This window comes from Hyperoodon ampullatus, assembly GCF_949752795.1.
Source record: "Hyperoodon ampullatus genome assembly, chromosome: 18".
Classification (NCBI taxonomy): Eukaryota; Metazoa; Chordata; class Mammalia; order Artiodactyla; family Ziphiidae; genus Hyperoodon; species Hyperoodon ampullatus.
The window spans coordinates 45,467,078-45,489,229 of NC_136931.1; the positions used below are offsets into that span (position 1 = coordinate 45,467,078).

General features: G+C 56.8%; 1 protein-coding gene across 3 annotated transcripts in view; it reads right to left on the bottom strand.

Moving 5' to 3' along the window:
* Nucleotides 1-12,222, bottom strand: part of PEPD (peptidase D) — a gene marked incomplete at its 5' end in the record, with an annotated part of 116,758 nt that extends 104,536 nt beyond the window's left edge. For 2 of the 3 annotated variants that reach the window (XM_079723906.1, XM_079723905.1), the window contains 3 exons: nucleotides 1,663-1,790; nucleotides 3,766-3,949; nucleotides 12,206-12,222. In XM_079723906.1, the coding sequence (XP_079580032.1) occupies nucleotides 1,663-1,790; nucleotides 3,766-3,949; nucleotides 12,206-12,222 (329 nt within the window). The remainder of the gene's footprint in view (nucleotides 1-1,662; nucleotides 1,791-3,765; nucleotides 3,950-12,205) is intronic. The other variant, XM_079723907.1, reaches the window with a different exon arrangement.
* Nucleotides 12,223-22,152: the final 9,930 nt, after the last annotated feature.

A 22,152-nucleotide genomic window follows, 5' to 3' on the forward strand; every position in this document is an offset into this window, starting at 1 on the left:
ATCTAAACTCTCACCAGGAAACGCCTCCAGTTACCAGGGCTTTGTGACAAATCACCCTGACACGCAGGGGAGGAAAAAAAAGCATGTATCACGTTCACAGACTCTGAAGGCCGGGGCTCGGAACAAAGCCCTGAGAGGGCTGGGGCTTAGAGCCACCCACTCTAGCGGGTGGTGCTGGCTGTCAGCGGGGCCTCTGGTCCCTCCCTCCACGTGGGTGAGTTTGGGTTCCTCACTGAGCGGCAGCTGGGCTTGAGGAACGAGAACCAGGTGGAAACCGTAGCACACTTTACAGTCTAGCCTCAGAAGTCACGTGGTGACGCAGCCACGTTCACACATCGAGGCAGTCACCCAGGTCCTGACTGAGGGAGGGAGGAGGGAAAAGATTCCAGCTCTCCACAGGGAATGGCCACAAATACTGTGGACATTACAAGCTGCCTGTCCCCAGCACCCTCGCTGCCTCATTTCAGTGTCACAAATGTAACCACTCCACAGTGACCATCACTGTGACTAGAGCCCTGGCAGTGCCTCACGAGGGGCATCATCGCTGTTCCACAGATAAGGCATCGGAGGCCCGACAGTGGCCAGACCCGCTCCCCGGAGAAGCCCGCTGAGGTGTGGGAGCCCTGCCCTGGCCCTCTGCACAGAGCAATGTCCCTGCAGCAGCCGGATGCCTTATCATTCAAACCAGCCGCAGACCCGCCAGCCTACCCGGTACTGAGCATTTTGGGCCCACGACGCAGCAAAGGCTGCAATGTATACATTAGCCCAGAATAAGCACTCTCCTGGCAGAAATGACACGCTGGAAGGCGGCGAGCATTTGGCAGGATCCTCTGATCACCTCAAGCAGCCCCAGTTAAATACAGCTTCTGCCTCAGCACCTCTGAGCAGGCAGGAACGGCTCCCGGGAGGGGTGGACAGGGCCAAGGGCCCTGAAGCTGGCAGGCACCACAGATGAGGGAGGCAGCCTCTCAGGCTCACCCAGGCCTCTGGCCTCACACTTCTCCCACAGCACAACCCTAGAGCACGACCCTGTCTCCCAGGTGAGCCAGCTGAGGCAGGGCCTACATCCTGGGAGCCACAGAACCTAGCCCAGAGGCCGGCATGCGGGAGGCACCCAGGAACGCCCTGCACTGCACGTCAGTGATGGGCTTCAGAGAAGGGCCCCAGGCTGCCCTCCCCACCACATCCAGGGAGGGGCTGCCTCCCAATGACCCAGGCCAAAGCCTCGGGCATCTTAACAAAGCTGGGAATCTGGAATTTCAAGATTAATCAACAGTACCTCCGAACAAACGTGACCGTGGTCTGTGGCTCCAGCTCTGACACCCCTTCCCAGCAAAGGGTAACAGGCTCTGGCCCAGAGTAGGCTGTTAACAGGCCTGCCCGCTAACCCTCCCCCTTGCTAATTCTGCCCCCCGCCCCCCCCGCCACTTGCCACCCACAGGCCAGTCCCTGCGCCCACCCCCACCCCAGCCGGCCAGCGGTCAGCAGGCAGCCAGCGGCCAGCAGGCACCGTCACACGCCCCGGCCCTGCGCCCACCCCCACCCCAGCCGGCCAGCGGTCAGCAGCCGGCCAGCGGTCAGCAGGCAGCCAGCGGTCAGCAGCCGGCCAGCAGCCAGCCAGCGGTCAGCAGGCCCCATCACACGCCCCGGGGAGCTCCGTACTTTCCCATCCAGGTGGCATGGCTGGGAGGAAACCTGGGCACGAAGAGCGTCGTCATCCCAGTGTCCACGTCCATCACGCCGTAGCAGCCTGGCTCGGTGACACCGAAGGCCCAGTGAAAGAAGGACTCCTGTGGCGGGAACAAGGACCCAGGTCACCCGTCAGCAGGACAGAAACGTGAGGTGCAAGGAGAGAGGTGGGGTATCTGACCGAGCGCTTTCCTCCCCGCACCCTGGAGAGTCAGTTCGGGCTCCCTGGCTCTCGGAGCCTGACCCCCCAGCCTCACACCACCCTCCACCTCAGCACCCTGTCCCCTGCACCAGCTGCAGGCTGCCGTCCCCTCCTTCCTCCTGGCTGGCTGCTCAGACCCTGCTTCAGGCCCGTGCCCCAGCCCCACCTGCACCCCACCTCACCGGCCACCCGCCTCAGGTCCCAGACAGGGCAGGTTAAGACACGGGTGCCCAGGAGCACCACGGGTTCGTCTCCGCCTTGCCCGCACTCCCCTCCCTCCCCCCCACCTCTCTGCTACCCCCACTGCCTGCAGGCAGGCAAGATGCCACCCTGACTTAGACGCCCAGGCCGGGCATCTGCTCAGAAACGGATTCCTCCATTTAGGACTTCTTCCTTCCTTCTCCCACCCCCGGGGCAGCTGATGACTTCAGTGTTTAGCATTAAACACGGAGCTAGAATAGCGTTATAAAGGTACGAAGTGGAGGAGGCGCTCTTCTAAAATTAACCTTGTATAACACCACTAAGAGAGCCAACGGCTGAATTTAGGAGGCCGGTTTTTAAGCCACAGACTATGGAAACCTCAAGAAGCACCAAGACTAGTCAGAGAAAACTTATTTAGACCTGCACATCTCCAGCAACAGGGACGGCAGGCTTGCAGCTGCAAGGACGACGCGGCAGAGGGAAGCCCTGCAGGAGGAGGTGCTTTCCACAGAAAACACTGCGCCGTGGCTCCCGGCAGTGGATCTCGGCCTGTGCCCTGCGGGGTGGACGCTGTCCAGCTGCAGAGGCTACGCCTACAGAGGCCACCCAGCTGCAGAGGCCACGCCTGCAGAGGCCACCCGCTCTCCACACTTAGCTCCCCTCTGATTCCCCTGCCTCCTCCCTGACCCGGATGCTGGACGCCCATGTCCTCTCGGCTCTGCCTGCCCCTGGGGAGTTCCCAGCGCATCAGACCTCCACTCAGGGCAGCGCAGGGAGGAGGAGAGAGCGCTAGGCTTGGGATCGGGAGATGGGTTCTAAATAATCCCAGCTCCACCTCTAGCAAGTCATTTCCCTCTGAGCCTGTTTCTTTATCTATAAAGCAGGGCCAGCTCAGGGCCCTCCTGGCTTTCTGGGTGTGCTCCTCTGTCCAGTGTCCTTGTTCTTGTTCCTGGGAACCGAGTGATGTCAGTGATTCTCAGCCGAGGCCACCACATCCAAGCTGGCTTCCTGCAGCTGGGCCACCCGCTGCCCCACAGGGTTCCAGAACCTCGAGGAGCCCCTGGACCACTTCCCAGAGGAGGACACCAAACCCCAGTGAGGGTCACAGGGTCGGCACTGGCCAAGCCGGGACCAATGCCTGGGCCGCCGACTCCTGCTCAGACCCTGCTCACATGCCTCCTCCCAGGACCTCTGCAGCCCCCGTCCTCCTTGCCGTGGCAGAATCTGGCCCCAGGAACTCAGCCCGCCCCATCTGCACCTCTCCCGGGCCAGGGAAGGCTGCCCAGCCCGCCGTCTGAGGTCCAATCCTGTGGATACTAGCCCCGAGCCCGGAACGCCCATCCCCAGCTCCACCAGTCAGAATTCATGCCGGCCTTCAGGGCTCACACCAAATACTGCCTCCTCCACGAAGCCTTGCCTGCTTGCTCCCCCAGGAGCATCGTCTCTCCAGACTCTGACCTGAGAGAGCTGAGGCTGGCTGGCGACAGCCCTGCCCCCCGCAGAGGGGGCTCCCTGGGGACCCAAGCCTCGGCCTGCTTTCAGAGAGCCTCTTCAGGGTCCCCCAGGGGGCAGAGCTGCCCAGGCCCACCAGGCCTGATGCTGGAGGAGGGCAGACAGCCCACAGCGGGCCTAGTGCACACTCAGAGATGTGGGAGTCTGCCGGCTGGGCTCACCTGGCGGAAGAGGACCCCAGTGTCGGTGCAGTAGCGCTGAGTCTCCTCCCCGCCCTGCAGCACCACGACAGAGCCGGCCTGCACCGCCGGGTTCTTTCGCAGACGCTCACATAGGCGCCGCCTGTTCAGGGCAAAGAGCGCCAGCGGCACCTTCAGGGTTTCATTCCCCAGCCAAAATGAGGGTCTGCAAAGACACAAGCACACACCGCCATGCAGGCTTCTGTTAGCACCACCAGGCACGTCCCCCACCCAGAGGCAGGACCCCCATTAGCACGTGGCAAGCCGGTCCAAGCTCGGCCTGCCCGTGACCCAGAAACAGCCCCTCACTGGGCCACTGGAGGACCACAGGGGCTTGTCAACCACACCCTCCCCTCCTGTCCCTGAGCACTGGACCACAGGTGGGGAGGAGAGGCAGCTGGGTCTGTGTAACTGATAGACGGGCGAAGCCCACGGAAGGGAAGTCTGCAGTGGTGTGGAGACACACCCCCAACCCCCAATTCCAGCCCTCAAGGAGCTTCCTATCCATGCGAGATCTGGCCCAGATGACAGTGGATCCCTGCCCATGTGTCTGCAGGCCTCCATCTTCTCTGCAAGTCACAGACCCAGCAGCCTGGCCTGTTCCTCACCTGAGCCGGGACACCCACCTGTCCCCAACACATACACACAAACACACACACATGCCCAGGGCATGCAGCACCAGGCCCTAAGCCGAGCCAGGCTCGTAGGTGCCAAATGAGCAAGGAGGAAGCACGACAAGATGGACCTGGAGTGGCAGCCCTTTGGGTGCTGGCCCTGAGGACGGCAGCCAGCAAGCAATGAGCTGTGGTGGCCTCACTGAAGGCCAGGCGGAGCCAGGCCTGGCAGGGCAGGTGGGTGTCTCTCCTCACGCCCACACTGGCTTCCCTTTTCACTGAGAAAACACCCCCTATCCTCCCAGCACCCACTCTCCAGACCCCTCCTGCCTCGGGCCCCTCTAGACAGCTGCTCCCACCCGAGGCTCCCCCTCCATCTGGGCATGGCCTGCCCCACCCCTCGCCTTTCTCCCCACCCCCGCCCCCGCCCCCCAAGTTGCTCCAGCATCCATTTTCCCCTCTCAGGATCATTCTCAGCATCCAGACATACAGGAACCTCACCCGGCTTGAAAATAAATAAATAAAAGCACTCCCCTTGAGCCCCGTGCTCGCCAGCCATCTATTTCTCTCTCCCTTTGCAAGAAATATCCTCTGAAGAGTCACCCAGCCCGTGCCCGTGTCCTGGCCGCCCGTGCTCTCCTCAATCCATGCCAGCAGACCTCGGCCCACCCCCTCCTGTGCTACAGCCCCTGCCAGGCCACAATGGCCCCATGCCCCTGAATCTGCAGGTGGGTTCCCAGTCCTCAGGGGGCCTCGGCGCCCAGGACACTGGAGGCCACGCTCTCTGCTGAAACCCGGCCCCGCACCGGCCCCTCCGGGCCCCCCTCCATCCTCAGCTCACCTCCAAGCTGGAGCCCGGACCATGTGGCTCATTCCCATCTCCCACCTGGACAACTGCAGGAACTCTTAGCTGCTCCCAGCCCCAGCCTCTGCCACAGCCTGGTCTGCACCCACCCAGAGGGACCCTTGAAAAGTGGAAATCCCAGCAGGCATTACCCTGCTCAACCCCTCCCCGCTTTCTACTGCCCTTACAACACGGTGCAGACTTACTCCCAGCCACAAGGCGCTGAGGGGAGCCGCACAGGCATCCCACCCTTCCCTAACCTCCGAGAACGCTCCCACGGGGGGCCTTCGCTGCTGCTGTTCCCTGTGAGGAATGCTCCCCCCCAGTGCCTACCAGGCTCGCGTTCTTGCCTTATCCAGGCCTCTGTAGAAATGCTCCCGCTTCCCGGAAGCTTTTCCGATGACCCCATCCAAACCTACCCGCTACTCTCTTCCCGCCTCTCTAGAACCACGCATCGCGGCCGAACAGTATATATTTACTTGCTTGTTGTCTCCCCAAGTAAAATGTAAGCTCTGTGAGAGCAGGGCCCTTGCCTCCTTCCCGGCACCTAAAATAGTGTCACGTGAATGACCAAACAAAGGAAGGAAATGCAGTCGTAGCGAGCAGGCCGGGGGCCAGCAAGGCCAGAGCCAGGGTGCAGGAGTCAGGCAGTGCGTGTGATGTGTGTTCGAGGGAGGCCCTGCAGGCTCTCTGGCCAGCAGGGAGCAGGCATGGAGGTCCAAGAGGGGAGGGACAGCCCAGAGCTGGTGCAAGGGAGGGGGCTCTGCCTGGGGCTGCAGTGAGAGTTGGGCAGATGGAACCTGCCCTCACGGCCCTGGGGCACCTTCCACACTCACCTGGCCATGGGGCCCTCAGAGGAAGGTGACACCTCCTGCACATCTTGGCTCCAATGGCACTTTCTCAGGATGGCTTTCCCTGGCTTCCCTCTTTAACCTTGCAGCTCTCTCCCCAGCCTGTCCCCCCGCTTAGCCCTGGGCCGGGCTTCCCCCACTCGTGTCTCCATATCCACTCTCCCACTCTGTCCGGGCCTGGCCCACGAGGACCTCGTCAGCTCCAGGAGGATGTGGTGACTGGGAGGCAAAGCGAGAGGCTGGAGAGTGGGAAGAGATGGGGAAGGACACAGAATCCACTCCTGGCTCCTCCCTTGGGAACCTGGAGCTACACAGGCTGCTCGCTCTCCCCCCACCCAGCCTGCCCACAGCTATGTAACCCACCCTGCATTACACTCTCTTCAGTCACCCCTTGGATTGAGGCTCGTCCAAGTCCCTGCTGAAATGACGCGTTCACTCTCCAACATAAATGTGTACTGGTGCTCACTGGTGAGGTCCGCCTCTGTCCACTAGAATGGAAACCCCATGAACACAGAGATCTGGGTCTGCTCTGGTCCCTGCTGCCCCGTGCCTAGCACTATGGTTAGCACGCAGCAAGTGCTCAATAAATATCTGCTGAGTGAACAACTGTCACAACGTGGGGCCACCCACACAGCTGTGCGAAGTTGCCACGTCAGCCCCAGAGGGGCAGGAAGCAGAACCCTCAGGCCAGCCTGGCCAGGAAGGCTGGAGGGGTCTTGCCCACCCCGCACATGCTGACAGGACTATAGCCTCCCTGCTGTCCCCCTTGCCAGGCATGGGCCCCACTCACGCTCCTGGGCGGGTGGACACAAGAAGCCAGGGCTTCCTCTAAGCCGTGCCACTTGCCTGCCACGCTCAGCCACAAGGATGAAAGGACAGAGGTGACAGCTCACAAACATGCCAGCGCCCCAGCTGGCCGTGCTATCAGGAACTGAAAGTGCAGCCACCAGCACCCGTGCACAGAGTCCCCCAAGCTCCCTCCCATTCTTTCCCCTCACTCAGCAAAGCCCATGGAGGGGGTGGGCTCAGGGAAGAGCCTCGTCTCTACAGGCTCCCAGCGGCCCAGAGGGAACAGCACCAAGGCACTGCTGCAGATGGCCTCGGCCAAAGGTGCCTAGATCCGTGCAGACTCAACAGCACAACTGCCTGAAAATGCCCAGCCTCGGGCCATCGGCCTGCACAGCCCCACCCACCTCATCCACACCCCCATGCCTCATGCCCCACACACCTTCTTCCTTAAACACACCAGCTACCGGGTCCACCTGGACTGCCACCACGTCCCCACCTGGAAGGCTCTCAGAAGGGCTGGGCTTTGTCTTATCCAGAACCTTCTGAGAGACCTAAATTCCTCAGGGCACCCAGACAGGACCTGTGTGGCCCAAGAGCCAAGCAGCCCAGGTCAAAACAGGAAACTCAATACGCTACCCTCCTGTGAGCATCAGCTACTCCTGCAAAATCTACAACACTATCTAGTCGTCCATGGGCTCAGCCAGAACAGAGAAAGGCAGCCTGGCCGGAGTCCCCAGGCAGGCCGATGGCTGCAGTCATTCATTACGGCAGGGTATCCCAGAATCAAGGTTTATAGAGACATGCCCTTTGATTTCTCATGACATAAACCAACCCCTCAGAGAGAATGTTGGGCCCAGAGCCATCGCAGGTGGCTTCTCCCTGCAAGTTCAGCAAAAGCAGCACCCATAAAACATCCCCAACTGGTTTCTGCTGGAGCTTTTGCTAACTGGCACCCGGAATCTAAAAGGCAAAAGCCAGGTCGTCCCCAAGTCCAAGTAGAAATAAGGCACACTTTACTGCAGGCAGCCAAGGGCACAAGCAACGCCCAGGGAAGACCGCAGGGACTGGCAGACAAAGGCTCCAGGGTATCAAAGAGACACACGGAACAAGCTCCAGCCCCCATGGGCCAGCCCACCCCCTGCCACCTGCCAGAGCCCAGGAAATGGCCAGTGACCAGCCCCCGCAGAAGGTGTGACACCACTGCTCCGAAACTCTCTCCTGTCCCCCAAATCAGTACTGAGTCAGCCCCTCCTTTGACCTCAATGGCCACCTGCAGGGTTCTCACCCAAGGGACTCATGCATAGTGTTTAGGGAGTCCACCTACTTGGATGGGAAAAAAATTACATCTTTATTTTTTCTAACCTCACCTTTAAATTAACATTTTCTTCAATTACTAATGTAAGCAACAAACCACAACAGTATCAGCAGTGTGTGAATCTGTCACCAACAGAAATCAGAGGTATTTTCATGTCACCTTATTGATGTCACAGTACCTCAAAATACCCCTTTTACTCATCACTACTTCAACAATAAGGTGGTTCTTAGACCTGCTGCTTTTACTATTTAATGTATAAAGAAGCATATACTACTATACCACAAATTTATTTAACATCTTTATAATTGTATTTCCATATAATTGGTTTTCCCTGTAATCCTCTGTATTTTATTTCATCACACTGAGAGTCATGTAGAGGTCTCATGGGTGTCCATGGGGTCCACAGCACAGACAAGGACAAGATCCCTGCACTAGGATGTGACACCACTTCTGGATGGGGCCATGCTGCTAAGATTCTGGCAAGAGATGCCAGTCAAGGACCACCTGCTTCCTTGGCCACAGTCTCCAGCTCAGGCCAGGCACCAAGCCCACCGAGCCCTCCGGCTGCCTGTCAGCAGGGCCAGACCGCTCACCCTGGCTGGAGGGGCCACACGGCAGCTGGTCAGCATCTCCCACCCTGCCTACCTTTCTCCTGAGGAGGGTCGGGGGGCGAAGCACACACAGGGACCTGTGTGGAGTCAGACCAGGCCTGGGGAAGGGCATGGGAAGGCAAAGGGGCACTCAGTGGCCGCCTGCCTCCCACAGACCCACCCCTCCCCCCCCAGCCCCCAAGGTCAACCCAATGCGTCTGCTCCAAGAGCACCAGGTTCATATCAGGGTGGGGACGGGCTCTGACCCAGAACCTGGCTCCTCCAGATACTTGCCCTCCAGAAGTGCTGACTCCAGCGTGAACCATGACCCCACAGGCACACACCCAGGGCAGCTCACCTGCTGCTTATCACTGGGCAAAAGCCCTCTGGGCAGCAGCTCCCTGAGAATCACTCAGTTAAAGAATTAAAGATACTCCTTCAGAGATATGGGGATATATGTTTATGTAGAGCTGATTCACTTTGTTATACAGCAGAAACTAACACACCATTGTAAAGCAATTATACTCCAATAAAGATTTTTTTTTAAAAAAAGATACTCCTTCACCCTATTCAGAGTTCAGTTCCCACTCCCGCCCACAGCTCCTTTCCTCAATCACTGAGGGCTCCGTGCAAAGCAGGATGGCATGCTGGACTAGTGTAAAGTAAATCCTCCTCTTATTCATTAGGCACCGTGTCACCCAGCACCAATCACTGGGCAGCCACAGGGCCCTGGAGACACAAACTGAACTGGTCCCTGGGCTCCAAGGATGCTGGAGAGACATGAAGGGGAGCAACCTCTCACCCAACCATGACGGGCAGGAGTGCAGATGTAGAAGAGCATCCTGCCAGTGGGAAACACTGGGATGCTCTGGAATACTGAGCAGGAAGCCTTGACTGGAGGTCAGGAGGGAGGGCGGTCAGGAAAGGCTTCTAGGAGGAGGAACCATCTGAGCTGAGTCTGCAAGTATGTGAACAATATGTCAGAGGATGAGGACTCTCCAGGGCCAGCCGGTGAGAGGGCAAAGGGAGGTGGAGAAAGGAAAAAGCCATGTGGGGGGCCGATGCAGCAGGTCTGGCAGCAGCAGAGAAGTCTCATCTCTGTCCATGGGAAGCTCAAGGCATGACTCAAGGAGAAGGCAGGGCTCCTTCCCACCAAGTAATATTGGATTAGGGGAGGGGGTGGAGACGACCTCACGGCAGACTCTCTGGGGGCTGTGGGACCCTCCATCTCAAGCTTGAAGTCCCTGCCCAGGCTGGCAGGACAGAGCAGGATCAGCCCTTAAACACTCCCCGGAAGAGCTTCTCAAGTTTCTAGTTGAATCTGAGATACTAGCTTAGGGCTTCCACTACTCCCCAAATCACATGGAGCACACTCCAAGCACCCAGGCCTCCCTGGGCCCAGGATCTGGAAGGACTCTACAGGCAACCAAATCCAACTCCTGGGGAGCCTGTGGCTGTGACTTGATGGTATGGTGCCTCATTAGGCCTGTCACTCTTATCTTTCCTGTGTATGCAGCTGGGCACTGAGCTTAGCTGGAAACACACTTGAAGCCTCTTCCACTTAAAGAATCTGCTGGGCTCTAAGTGTCCAGCAGGGTAACCCATACCAGCCTGGGATGGCTCTTGCCAAGCAGGTCCTGCCAATCTCTGGAAGCTACCTGCACCTGTCAGGTCTCCCTTCCGATCACACACCTCTCCAAGGCCTCTGTCACTCGCTTTTCCTGCTCCATGGCCCAGAGAATCAGTTGTGCTACAAGGGCCCTCCTTCCAGGATTCAGCCAGTTCTAGACTCACGCCCATCCAATCACCAGCCTGGCTCCCTGTCTCTTCGAGAGAGCAGCAGACCTCAAGCCAGCATGGAGCCCTGAATCCAAATGCAGCCCCTGGAACTCCCTGTGACCACCTGGTGGCCCAGATATAGGGGTAACTGACCCACATCTGGTCACTGGCCTACACCTACTGCTCACTCTGCTCTTTAAGACAGGGTCACAGGCTGGGTTCAAGGATCTGGCCCTAGATTCCTTGACACTCATCTGGGACTTTGCAAGCATAGTTCTCTGCCTCAGGGGTGCTCAAGGACTAGCACAAATGTCATCCAGGGAGTGAAGCCTACCCACACTCTCCTCTGAGCTCAGAATCCATACCCCGTCAATGGCACACACCAAGACTAGAGGCATGACATCTACCCCAGTGGCCCATGAACACGTAAGGGTGGGCCCAGTACTGTTCCTGGAATACAGCAGGTGCCTATTAAGTGTTTGATTTGCATGTCCTACGCTCTCCCAACCTTGAAGTTGGGGGCCAACTGAGGAGGCCATTTTCTGTTGCCACTCTCCCTACCTTCCAAAAAGAGAGATGCATTTAGTCCACCCGTTCCCCCATTCTGATCTCATTTCCAGCCTGGCATCTGGGGCACTGCCCTCTCTCTACCACTCCCCTTCCCAGCCCCCAGCACCTCCAGGCCCAGATGCCGCCCCCATAATTGGCCCTTGCCCTGAACTCATATATAGCCCAGGGGATAGTCGTCTCAAAGGCAGATCAGAGCAGATTAAAAAACCCTTGGAAGTTTCCAGTCCCTTAGGACAAAGTCTAGAAAAGCCAGCTGGGACACTGCCCTCAGGCACAGGGACACGCTCCACTGCCCCCGTCCCCAGAACACTCTGAACTCTCAACCTTTGTTCAGATGTTCCTTCATCAGGGACACTCCCCAACGCTTCAGTGAGCCCACCTGTCCACATTTCCTGCCACTAGGACCATTCACCATTCTTTCATTCAGCAGAATTTATGAAGCACCTACTGTGTGCAAGACATGTACCAACAAGGTCCAGGCGCAAACCAGACAAAGGCCCTGACCTCACACTTTAAATGGAGAGAAGACAAGAAACGAGTTGTTTCTTTTGTTGTTATGTACTACATAATTTACCAGGTGGTGCTAAGAGTAGGATAGGTGCTTAGGGAAGTCTCTCTGAGGAAGTTCCATCTGGGCCCTGAAGGAAGAGGAGAAGTGCCCCGCTAGGGAGGGGATTCCACGCCCATCTGAAACGCTGCCTCCTCCCGAGGGCCCCCAGGTCCCCAGCGCCCTGGCAACGCAGTCTTCCCATCGGAGGGTCGTGACCGTGAATGTGCGCGTGGACCCCACCTCGGCCGCACAGTGGGGACTCCACACGCGCGGGTGGGGCCTGAACGCCACTGCGGCCCCGAGGGCAGTGGGCAGTGGCCAGGGAGCTGACTCGGACGCGCAGCCAGACGCCCCGCGCTGGACGCCCAACCCGCGCGAAGAAGCGCGCTGCCCGCGGCCACACTGCACGCCCGGCGGGGACGCGGCCCTGCAACGGGGCTCTCAGCCACTGTCCAGCCGGGAGGCCCAAGCCCCCGCTCCGCGCCTCCACGCAAGGGCCGGGGACAGCAGCAGCACTCACCCGGTGGCCGCCGCCATGCTTGCCCGGCTCCAGCGTCACGTGAAGTGAGGCATCAGCTGAGCCCCACCAGATCCCACTTCGCGGGGCGGGGCCTGGGCGGGGCCGGGAGCCATTGCCCCGCCTCCTCAGTGAAAAGGCTCCGCAGGACCCGGAGGGGCGGAGCCCTGAAGGAGGAGAAGAAGCTATCTACTCTCCGGCCCCCGGCTGCAGGCGAGGGGCGGGGCTCGGGTGGAGGCAGAGGCCTTTCCACAATAGGAGGGAACTGCCCGACGCGGTGGATAGCTTGATTCTGCCCCTGACCTGGCGTCCCAGCCTGCCCAGGGGAAGGACACCTTGGGAGAGGGAGCCTCTGACCAGAGTCTAGGGACGGGGCAGAGGTGACGGCTGTTGCTTAAGAAGGGAAATGGCTTGAGCAAAGGCTGGGGCAATTGGAATAAACTAAAAGTTCAGTGTCCAGGAGTGGGGTGTGGGAGTGAGAGGTGCAGCTTCAGAGGTAAGCAAGGGTCAGATCTTGCACCGCCTTGAATATGGGGCTGGGGAGTTAGGTCTGTTGGGCCCTTTGCAAGCTCCCTCAACTGCAGGATGGAGAAGGGCCTGGGGACAGGGAGGCCAGTGAGGAGGGCTGGGGAGAAGTGGGCACAGGGAGAGCACAGTTCAGGAGAACTCTGGGCATCCCCCTTTGCCCTGCTGGGTACTCTTGTTGGGTGCAGTGTCCTCCAGAAGGTTGGGGAGTGGGACAGGAAGGGCGGTGGTGAGTAGATGTTCCAGGGGAGCTCCCTGTGTTGCCGGTGCCTTAGAATAATAGTAATACTAACAGGTACGGAGCACTCTGTGCCCCAGTGCTTTACAAATGTCAGTTCACTGAATCCTCACAATATCCCTGTGAGGTAGGCTGTGTCCTTAATGCCATTTTACAGATGAGGAAACCGAGGCCCAGGAGGTAGATAACTCACCTGAGTTCACACAGGGGCTGACCTCATGCAGTAGTGACTTGGTAGTGATTCACACTGGCTCAGTAAAGGAAGGGGCCCCAGGGCTGGTGGGAGAGGTTACCCCTTGAGTCCCAGCCCCCACGAGGGTTATGTATATGTGTGTGGGCAGGATGTGAGGCCCAGCACGTGCCCATAGGCTTCTTTACCCCACCCCCAGCTATCTCACAGCTGGAAGTAGCTTCTCTTTGAAGACCTTGGGTTTGGGAGTGCCTCTTGTTTCTTTGTCAGAACAAGGATGTGGGTCACCATGGCTGAGCTAGGGAGGCCCCAGGGACTCGGAGATGGAGAAGCAGCTGTTGTTTGTTCCCACAAAGCTGGGAAGAGAGCAGGCCCCTTAAATAGGGGGAGGAATCAAACCAGAGCATAAGCAGGGTGGGTGACACAGCGTGCCTGCTTCAAGTCCTAGCACCATCCCTGGTTTCCTCATCTGACAGGTGGGAGCTAATGGTATCGCCTCGCGGGGCTGCTGTAGGGTTTCATGAGCAGACATCCAGGCACCTTTAGCCTGTGGCACAGCTAAAATGGCCAAAGCCATGAGGAGGAAGGTGGCACCTCCAGAAAGGTCTTCCTACCTCCCTGACCCAGATAAGACCAAGGAGAGTTGATGGAAGAGGGGACCTCCATCCTTCCTCCCCCTTCCCACTTCCTCCAGGCAGGACCCCAGAGAGGATCTGTCTGCCCTCTTCCCAGTTTCCAGGGAGAAGAGCAGAGGTATAAGCCCCACACTCCACTGCCCAGCCCATTGCCCTGAGAACTTGGACCCACCCCCCACTTCCCATTAAGCAGTTTCCCACCTTCAGCTAAAGAGACTGGACACTTTTCAAAACTAACAAAGGGTGAGCAGAATGAGCTTCTCATGCTCTTTTGTGGAAGGAAAACCTGCCCCGGAGCTAATCACAGCCCCTCTGCCATTTATTTTGACAAAAAATATGTGAAACTTAAGCCAACTGCCAGCTCTGAGTGTTTATTAATATGAAAAAGAAGTAATTATCCTAAATAGCCACAAAATAGTAGGGGGAGGGCACCTACCAACTGAGTGGAGCACCCTAGTTTGTGGGCAGTGCAGGGGGCTGGGAGCCGCCTGCCCCTGATTCCTGCCCACCCTGGTCTGTCTGGATGGAGGGCTTGCCCTGCCAGTGAGCCTGGCACAGAGGGCTGCCCTGCTACTGCTCACCCCTCCGCATCAGAGGCTCTGGCAGGGCTGTCCCCCTCCCACCCGCTCCTGATCAGGGCTCTGGCAGGGGCTCCAGGAGAAGCAGCCTTGGGAGTGGGTGAAGATTACTCATGCAGGGCCGACCCTGAGCACTGCAGGAAGCCAGGAGGCAATTGGGAAAAGATTGATTTTAGAGAGTTGGAGCCAGAGAGTATAAATCAGCAAGGGAGAGCTCCAGCCAGCACACTCAGGCCTCACGCAGTGTCCCCTCTGAGGTCATAGACTGTTGGTTGAAACAGTCTCCCCTCATCGTGACCTACAAGTGGCTGAGAAGTGTTTGCGCTCAGCCAGCCCAGTGGCCAGGGCATCATGACTCTCAAGAAGTGCCCTGCCCCAGCCAGAGACCACAGAGAAACTTGGTCCCAGGAAGGCTTCTCCTTGGAGCTCCCGTGGCTCCCTCTGTCCCTGTGACACTGCCAGGTTTCCCTGCTCTGCCCACACCGCTCGACCCGGGCACAGAGCTCTTGCAGCTCCATGGACACTGCTGATGGCTGGCTGCCTGGAGATGGTTGGCCCAGAGGTGGCGACCAGCCAAACTCTGACTTGGGGCCTCGCAGGGGCGTCCCTGGAAGAACAGGACATGGGCCCCTTCCATCTTCTGCTACATCTGAGGCTGCTGGTCTGCCGGAAGGCTCTGTGTGACCACACTGGATGCCAGCTCTGCCCTTACTACCAAGCTGTCTCACGTGCCAGTCTGGGAGGGGATGGGGCCCAGACCCTGCCCTGGAGGTCTGGGCCGAGGAGGAAGTGGGGCCCTCAGCATTGTCCTCAAGGAGCCCACCATCTGGGAGGGCCAAGAGCAGGGCTGTGTGACGAGTTGGGGGTTACTGAGAGATTCTGAGCAGGACAGCAGTGGGGTCCAAGCCCAAATCTGGTGCAGGACGTGCTGGCAAGAGGCTCTGTGCTAACTGCATGGGGGCACCAGCCTCTGTGTTAAAACCTACACAGGGTGGCATGTGGGGTTTTTATGACTATTTGCTTTTGCTGACAATAGAAGACTGGGCTCAGGAAACGAGCACCAAAGAGACTGAACAGAAAGAAGAGAAGGGTGCAGGCGTGTGCGGGTGTGAGATGGGAGATGGGGGTGGCATAGTCTAACCCAAGCTCTTCCCTAGTATGGAAGGAAGGAGCGTGTTGGAAATGAAATGCCCAGGAGACCACCTCTCCATCACGGATCTGGCGGATCCCAGCCCTCAGCCTTTGCAACATCAGCAGCAGCGGCAGCCATAGCTCTCCGACTCCTGGGGCCAGCCTGGCTTGCTCCTTCCTCCAGACCATGCCACAGCCGTCACCACCATCCCTCAGCACCCCCAGAGGAGGCCCACACCATGTCACACTCCTCCTGCCCTTCCTGGCCCCACCCAGCCCTCCTGGGTATCCATCTTCCTTCAGGAAAGAGGCAGGCGGCAGCCAGGGGGGCCTTCCCTGGGAAGCCCCATCACTGCCTCAAATGAAGTGGTCCCTGCTGAGCACTTTGCCAAGGTCTATGAGGCAGTTCAAGATGAGAAATGGAACAGTGCCTTTGGAAAGGCAAACCATTCCAACAGCACCTTAAAAACACCGAAGGAAACAAGCTCTTTGTGTGTGTGTGTGTGTGTGTGTGTGTGTGTGTAAATGGGAGTATATTGTTTTTCACTGTTTGGAAGACTGTTTTCTCATCTTGAAATCACAAGCTGTTTTCTTCCAGAGAGACTTATAAATACATCCAATTATCGACATTCAATATAGGAAATAAAGTTCTGAAATGGTTTTCTTGCGCGCACGCGGAGTGGGCTGGCCAGGTTGCACAGGTGATAATTACTTTTATTTCTTCCGAGTCGTATCAGTGCCGAGTGGCTTGTCTCTCCACCTTTTATTGCTTTCACTTTTATTGCATTTCCCATGTTGTGTGGGGCTATTCATTGGTGTAACTTTATTGCCACGTTCCAAGATATTGATAAAATGAACGAAATTCAGAAGTATGAGTGCTGGGTTCTGTGGCTTGTGTCCTGGAGAGGAATCTTCCCGGGGGATGGGCTCTCCCTCTCCCCGCTCCAAGTTATTTCATGTCTCTGATGTTCCTGCTCACATTCACAACTGCCCCTCTCATGGGTTTCCGTCAGGGTGTCATTTTAAGGGGGATGCTTTCAGCCCATCATGAAATCACCCACAGCCTATGTCCCCAGCAGCCACCTAACCTGTCTGTGCCACCAGCAAGACTGGGGTCACCTGCGACTCCTCATTCTCCTGACCTCACATCTGTCTGCTCTTCCTCCTCAGTGCCTTGTCTTCCCACCCCCACCCCCGCCATGCCCCCCACCTCTTCCTTCCTGCAGCCCCTTCCCACTTCCCCATGTCAACGCCAAGGCTCCGGGGCTGCCTGCCTGCCTACCTGCCTGCAGTCTCTTCCCGTCTTAAGCCCCATGCTCATCAGCATTCTTTGTAACAAAGAGCCCCTGAGTCTGGTCATCCTCAAGTAGAGGATGTGTCAGGAGGGCGTCGGGCGGCACATCTGAAGGAGAGGCAGACTCAGAAAACAGAAGGGAACCAGGCAGGCTGGTAGCTAAGTGCACAGCCAGGCCACACCACACACTGCTGCCCTTAATTGTTGCCACTACCCCTACTCTTGGACATCACCTTGGACTGACACAGCACCCAGCATCCTGGCTGCACTCCCTGCATGGCCAAAACCCTTGGCGGGCAGTGTAACCACTGACAGAGCCCAAGCCTCATGCCCACGCTCTGGCCATCTTGTCCCTTTGGGCTTCTGCAGAGGGGAAGGAAGGGTTGGGAGCCTGGCATCTCACTAATCCAATTCTCCTAACAGGTGGGGGTTAAGATGCTGGGAGATATACACAAATCCCTGTGACACACAATATTGTGGGTACCAATTTGGGGTGCCAGCAACTCCCCCCAAATAAAACCTTGAAAAGGTCAACTTGGACAAACTAGTCCTGAGTATTGCAATCAAAAAGTCTAGAAGGCAGCGATTTTCATTTCAGCACAAGTGTGAGTTTCTTGTTTCATGGTTTTTCTTTTCAGTTTACATGAGAGGAGTCATCATCTTCATTTCTTTAGCTCTAAAGGTCTTACCGAGCCCTGCCTCCGTATCATTGCCAAATAAATATCCCCAGGCACAAACAGCCTGTTAGAAATCTTGTGGTGGAGAAAGAAAAGAAGTGCATGGACTTCAAAATCAGAAGCCTGGGTCCCCTGACGTCTCTGGTCCTCACTTTTGCCATTTGGAGACAACAGGGTGCTTTTGTTTCCCCTAAGAGGCAGTTCTAAGGGGCAAAGGAGACCCTGAACACCAGGGCTCTCGGGGAACAGGTTCACACTCTACAGATATGGCAGTGGTCACTTTCCTTATTATGATACTTATTACCCGTGAGCATGTACACGGAGGTTAGGAATGTGGATGCAGGAACCTAGATCCCATTCCTGGCTTTTTTACTTTACTCACTGTGTGGTGCTGGGCAAGTTACCCAACCTCTGTGAGCCTCAGCTTCCGCCTTGGTAAAATGGGGCTGATGGGCCTCTGCTCAGAGGATTGTTGAAGAGATTAGACGGGTGATCCCATGAGACCCTCAGCGCAGCCCCTGGCTCAGGATGGCTGCCATACTTATTTCAGTGGTCATGTGAGAAGTAGGGGCAACAGGAAAGCACCAGGACCCTCATCCTCAAGGAGTGAAGGTGGGTGAGATGCCCCATGATGTCACTCTTAATCCTGCCCACCTACAGAACAACTTTGACACAAATGGGGGAGTCTGTAGCCCCAAGCCAAGGTGGTCAGTGCTTATTCCCTTCAAGAGGACTGGCTGGCCCTTGGGGCTGCCTAGCCACTGCGAGCCAGCCCTGAGCTGGCAGTCCAGCCAAACACAGAGATGCTGAAGAGATGCAGGAAAACGGATGAGTGGGGAAGGCTGCAGAGAGGGCATCCTTGGCTGCACCCAGGGCTTTTGGCCCTGCCTATGAAGCCAGCAGGGCTCTGCTTGTAGGCATGGATTTGCACGTAGGAAAGAGGGGCTGCAAGGGGTCTTGTGAGAGTGGTTAGGGACATCCAATAGATTGCAAAATCGGTCTCAAATTCTCCTTGCTGGGTCCATGTCCTTGCTTAGTGATGCTGCAGCCCCTCCCATCCAGAAGTACAGTCTATTTCGCCAGCCCTTGAATCTGGATTGGCCACGTGACTTACTTTGGATAATAAGACATTCACAAAAGCAGAGGCCTCGGAAAGGGCTCACCCACTGGGGCCGACCCTCTTGCCCCTCTTGGGAGCCCTGTCACCGGATGAAGATGCCCTAGTTAGCCTGCCAGAATGTAACATACCCGTTCGACAGCCTGCCAACCAGAAGACACACAGGCAAGGCTGGCTTGAACTATCAGCCTCCAGCCAACCCAAGGATTGATTGCAGACCCACGAATGAGTCCAGCTGAGACCGGCCGTTCCAGCCCCAGCATCCCGAGCCATGTAAACGGTTGTTCTGAGTCATTACACTGGATGATTTGTTATGCCAGGTTATCACACGGGGCAGAGGGAAGAGAGCCTGAAACTAACACCCCGGAGGGCAGGCTGGGGACAGGGGCCGTAGGGGCTGCTTTCACGTGGAACTCTGGGAGGTGCAGGGTCCCAGCAGCATCCGCTGTGGGGCCCTGGGGAGAGAGTGTGACCATCAACTCACCTCTACCTGGAGCATAGTCTGGCTGCCGGGACCTTGATTCTGCCCGGCACCGTGGGGTTGCACCGCCTTGGGGGCGTGGAAAGGCACCACCCTCACATAGCTCTGTTTCTGCACGAGGGAGACTGGGCAGCGGTGGTGCAGAGACGTGGTGCTCCCAGTGGAGCTTTCTGGGCAGCCCACTTGAAGCACAGGAAGTGGGAGGACTCTGAGTTTCCTTAAGAATCCCTCTGGGGACCCCACCAGGAATACCTGAAAGAGACTTTTAAGGGGATTGGAGGGCCCCTGTAAAAGAGATGGTGCTGGAGCCAATTAAATCCAAACGATTATGCCAGTGGAGACTTGTGTGCACCTTGGGTGCAGCAAAAGCCAGTGAGCCTGGCCTGGGAACTTGGCCTGCACTGTCAAACCCCAAAGCAAGGCCAACGTGGGGCGCACATAGCATGGGGTTGTACCTGGGTAGCCTGGAGGGGTAGCTGAGAGGTGACAGTCAGCAGGGAGTTCACCCCTAGGCTAGCCTTGCTCAGACAGACCCAAACCTTGTGGGAGACCGAGCACAGAGCATGAGGAGAGGCCTGCTCTTCCCAAAGCAAAGCACCGTCTCACCTAGATGAAGACAAGCGTCCCGCTGCAGAGACGCCTGCCCAAGTCCAAGGCTTGGACTGTCCAAGCTGAGCGCCTGCCCCACTTCCAAGAGCTGGTCATTCTATCCGGGGCATCTTTTAAAAAGATGGTGGCGCAGTGGTTGAGAGTCCACCTGCCGATGCATGGGACACAGGTTCGTGCCCCGGTCCGGGAAGATCCCACATGCCGTGGGGCGGCTGGGCCCGTGAGCCATGGCCACTGAGCCTGCGCGTCCGGAGCCTGTGCTCCACAACGGGAGAAGCCACAACAGTGAGAGGCCCGCGTACTGCAAACAAACAAACAAACAAACAAAAAGATTAATAGGTACCCAAGACGTTGCTGCCGCTGTGCTCAGTCCAGACAGTAGCACAGTCTCCGAATCAGATGCCAAGTTCACCGGCGACTTCAGGAGCCGGCAGGGGTCTCACTCGCTTCCCCATCCTGTCTGGACATTCCGTTCAAACAGTCTTTGGGAAAATTACCATTTTATTTCCAGAGCTCGGAGATCAATACTTAGGGCTTGAGGGAGAATTTACTGAAAATCATCTCACAGTGGATACGCCAGAAGCAGGAGCTTCCACACATGCGGCTCCTCCCAGATCACGAATCCGCCCGCAGGACCAGCTGCTGGCCCAGCACGGGTCCTCTGGGGGAGGCTGGGCAGCCGACCAGGGCAGCAGTGCCAGTCGGGGGTGGGCAGCCAGGCCTTCTTTACGGGGGGTCTGGGAGGAGAATGGACCTAGCGTCTCCCCCGGCCACCACCTATGCTTGAGGGAGGCCCAAACTGGGATGAGAAGAGCCCCCAGAATCTTTGCGGACGCTCACTGAACTCCGTCTGCAGAACTGGCTGCACCGAGAACCAGTTTTAACTTTGGATCTGGCAGATTCTGTCCCTTCTGTCACCAAGGGCACTTGCCATGTGAAGACTAAGGGCCCCTTCTAAGGAGGTCCAAGTCCCCTGGGGACGGCCCACCCAGCACAGGACAAGCTGCAAGTTCTCTCTGTGTTGTTGTTGGGGCCATGAGGGGTGGGACAGACATGTCACCCACCCCTCAGGGATCTGGATTTGGTGGGCTCAGAGGCGACCCAGCCACGTGGATTTCTAGCCAACACGCTAGCCACCAGTAGTTTGTGGCCGGGTTGGGGTTTATTGTGTGACAGCCCCCCCAGGTAGCTAAACCTCTCTCGTGACCTCAGGTCACACGCATTCCTATGCTGGCCTGTCAGCTGCCTCTCCAGAGATGAGGCATGGGCGCTGGGCAACGATCCTGAGCTCATCACCCCCATCACCCTCACATTTACTCCCATCCTTCCTCCCATCGAGGGCCCTTTCATGCCCCACTTGCCAGTGAGGCCCCCTCCTCCTGCCCTTCCCACGGCCCAATCAGAAAAGCTCGCTGGTCTGGCCAAGGGAACCCTGGTGTCCACGGGGCCCCAGCCCCTGCTGGCTAAAGAGCCCATAACCCATCACTCTCACCCCAAGATGGGCGTCGAGTAAAAGTGTGCCAAGACCAAAAGTTCTAAGGCTGTGGGAAAATAAATTGGAACCTCTACTTTGGCGAGGACCTTGGAAATAGCCATAAACCCCCAAAATTTAAAACAAAGCCTTCTGACCTGTAATTGCAATTCTCATTACCTACCCTAAAGCAAGCCTGCCTCATGAAAACGGGAGGCCACAAACCAGAAAGTTCACTGAAGAATTATTTGTGATAGCGAAAAACTGGAAGCAGTCTGCGCGTTCATCCACATGAGAAAACTTGTCTGCTCCTGCACTTGAGACCCGTTAAGAGGAATGTCCTAGATCTACAGGCATCAACTTGGAGAACTCTCAACAGCATTTCATTGAGTGAAAAGTTGAAGAACGGTGCCTACTGTATTATATCATTATGTTTATAAACCAATAAAACAATGGACAGTTCTATGAATTCTCTGCAGACACGTGTATATGTTGTAAATGTCTTAAAAGGTCTGGAGGAAGATAAACCAGGGATGAGGGAGGGAATTGTGAGACAACTTGGAGGGGCTATACCTTTATCTAATGGCCGAATTTTTTTTTAAGGAGAATATATTCAGGCATTTGTGTAATTAAAAAATAAATAAAACCACTGTAAAAAAAAAAAGAAAGAAAAAAAAGAACTCTGTCTTGGGAATGCCCTGCAGCCTATGGGGCTCCTTTGAAAACTGGGGAGCTTGCTTTCATCTGGGGCCCTGGAATCTGTTGGAGCCACCGCTGATGCCCTCTGTCCGAGAGGAGAGGTTGTTTGGTTTGTGACTTTTTGTTTTAATTGACATACAGTTGATTTACAACGGTGTGCTAATTTCTGCTGTACAGCAAAGTGACTCAGTTATACACACACATATACATTCTTTTTATATTCTTTTCCATTATGGTTTATCCCAGGAGATTGGATATAGTTCCCTGTGCTATACAGTAGGACCTTGTTGTTTATGCATTCTAAA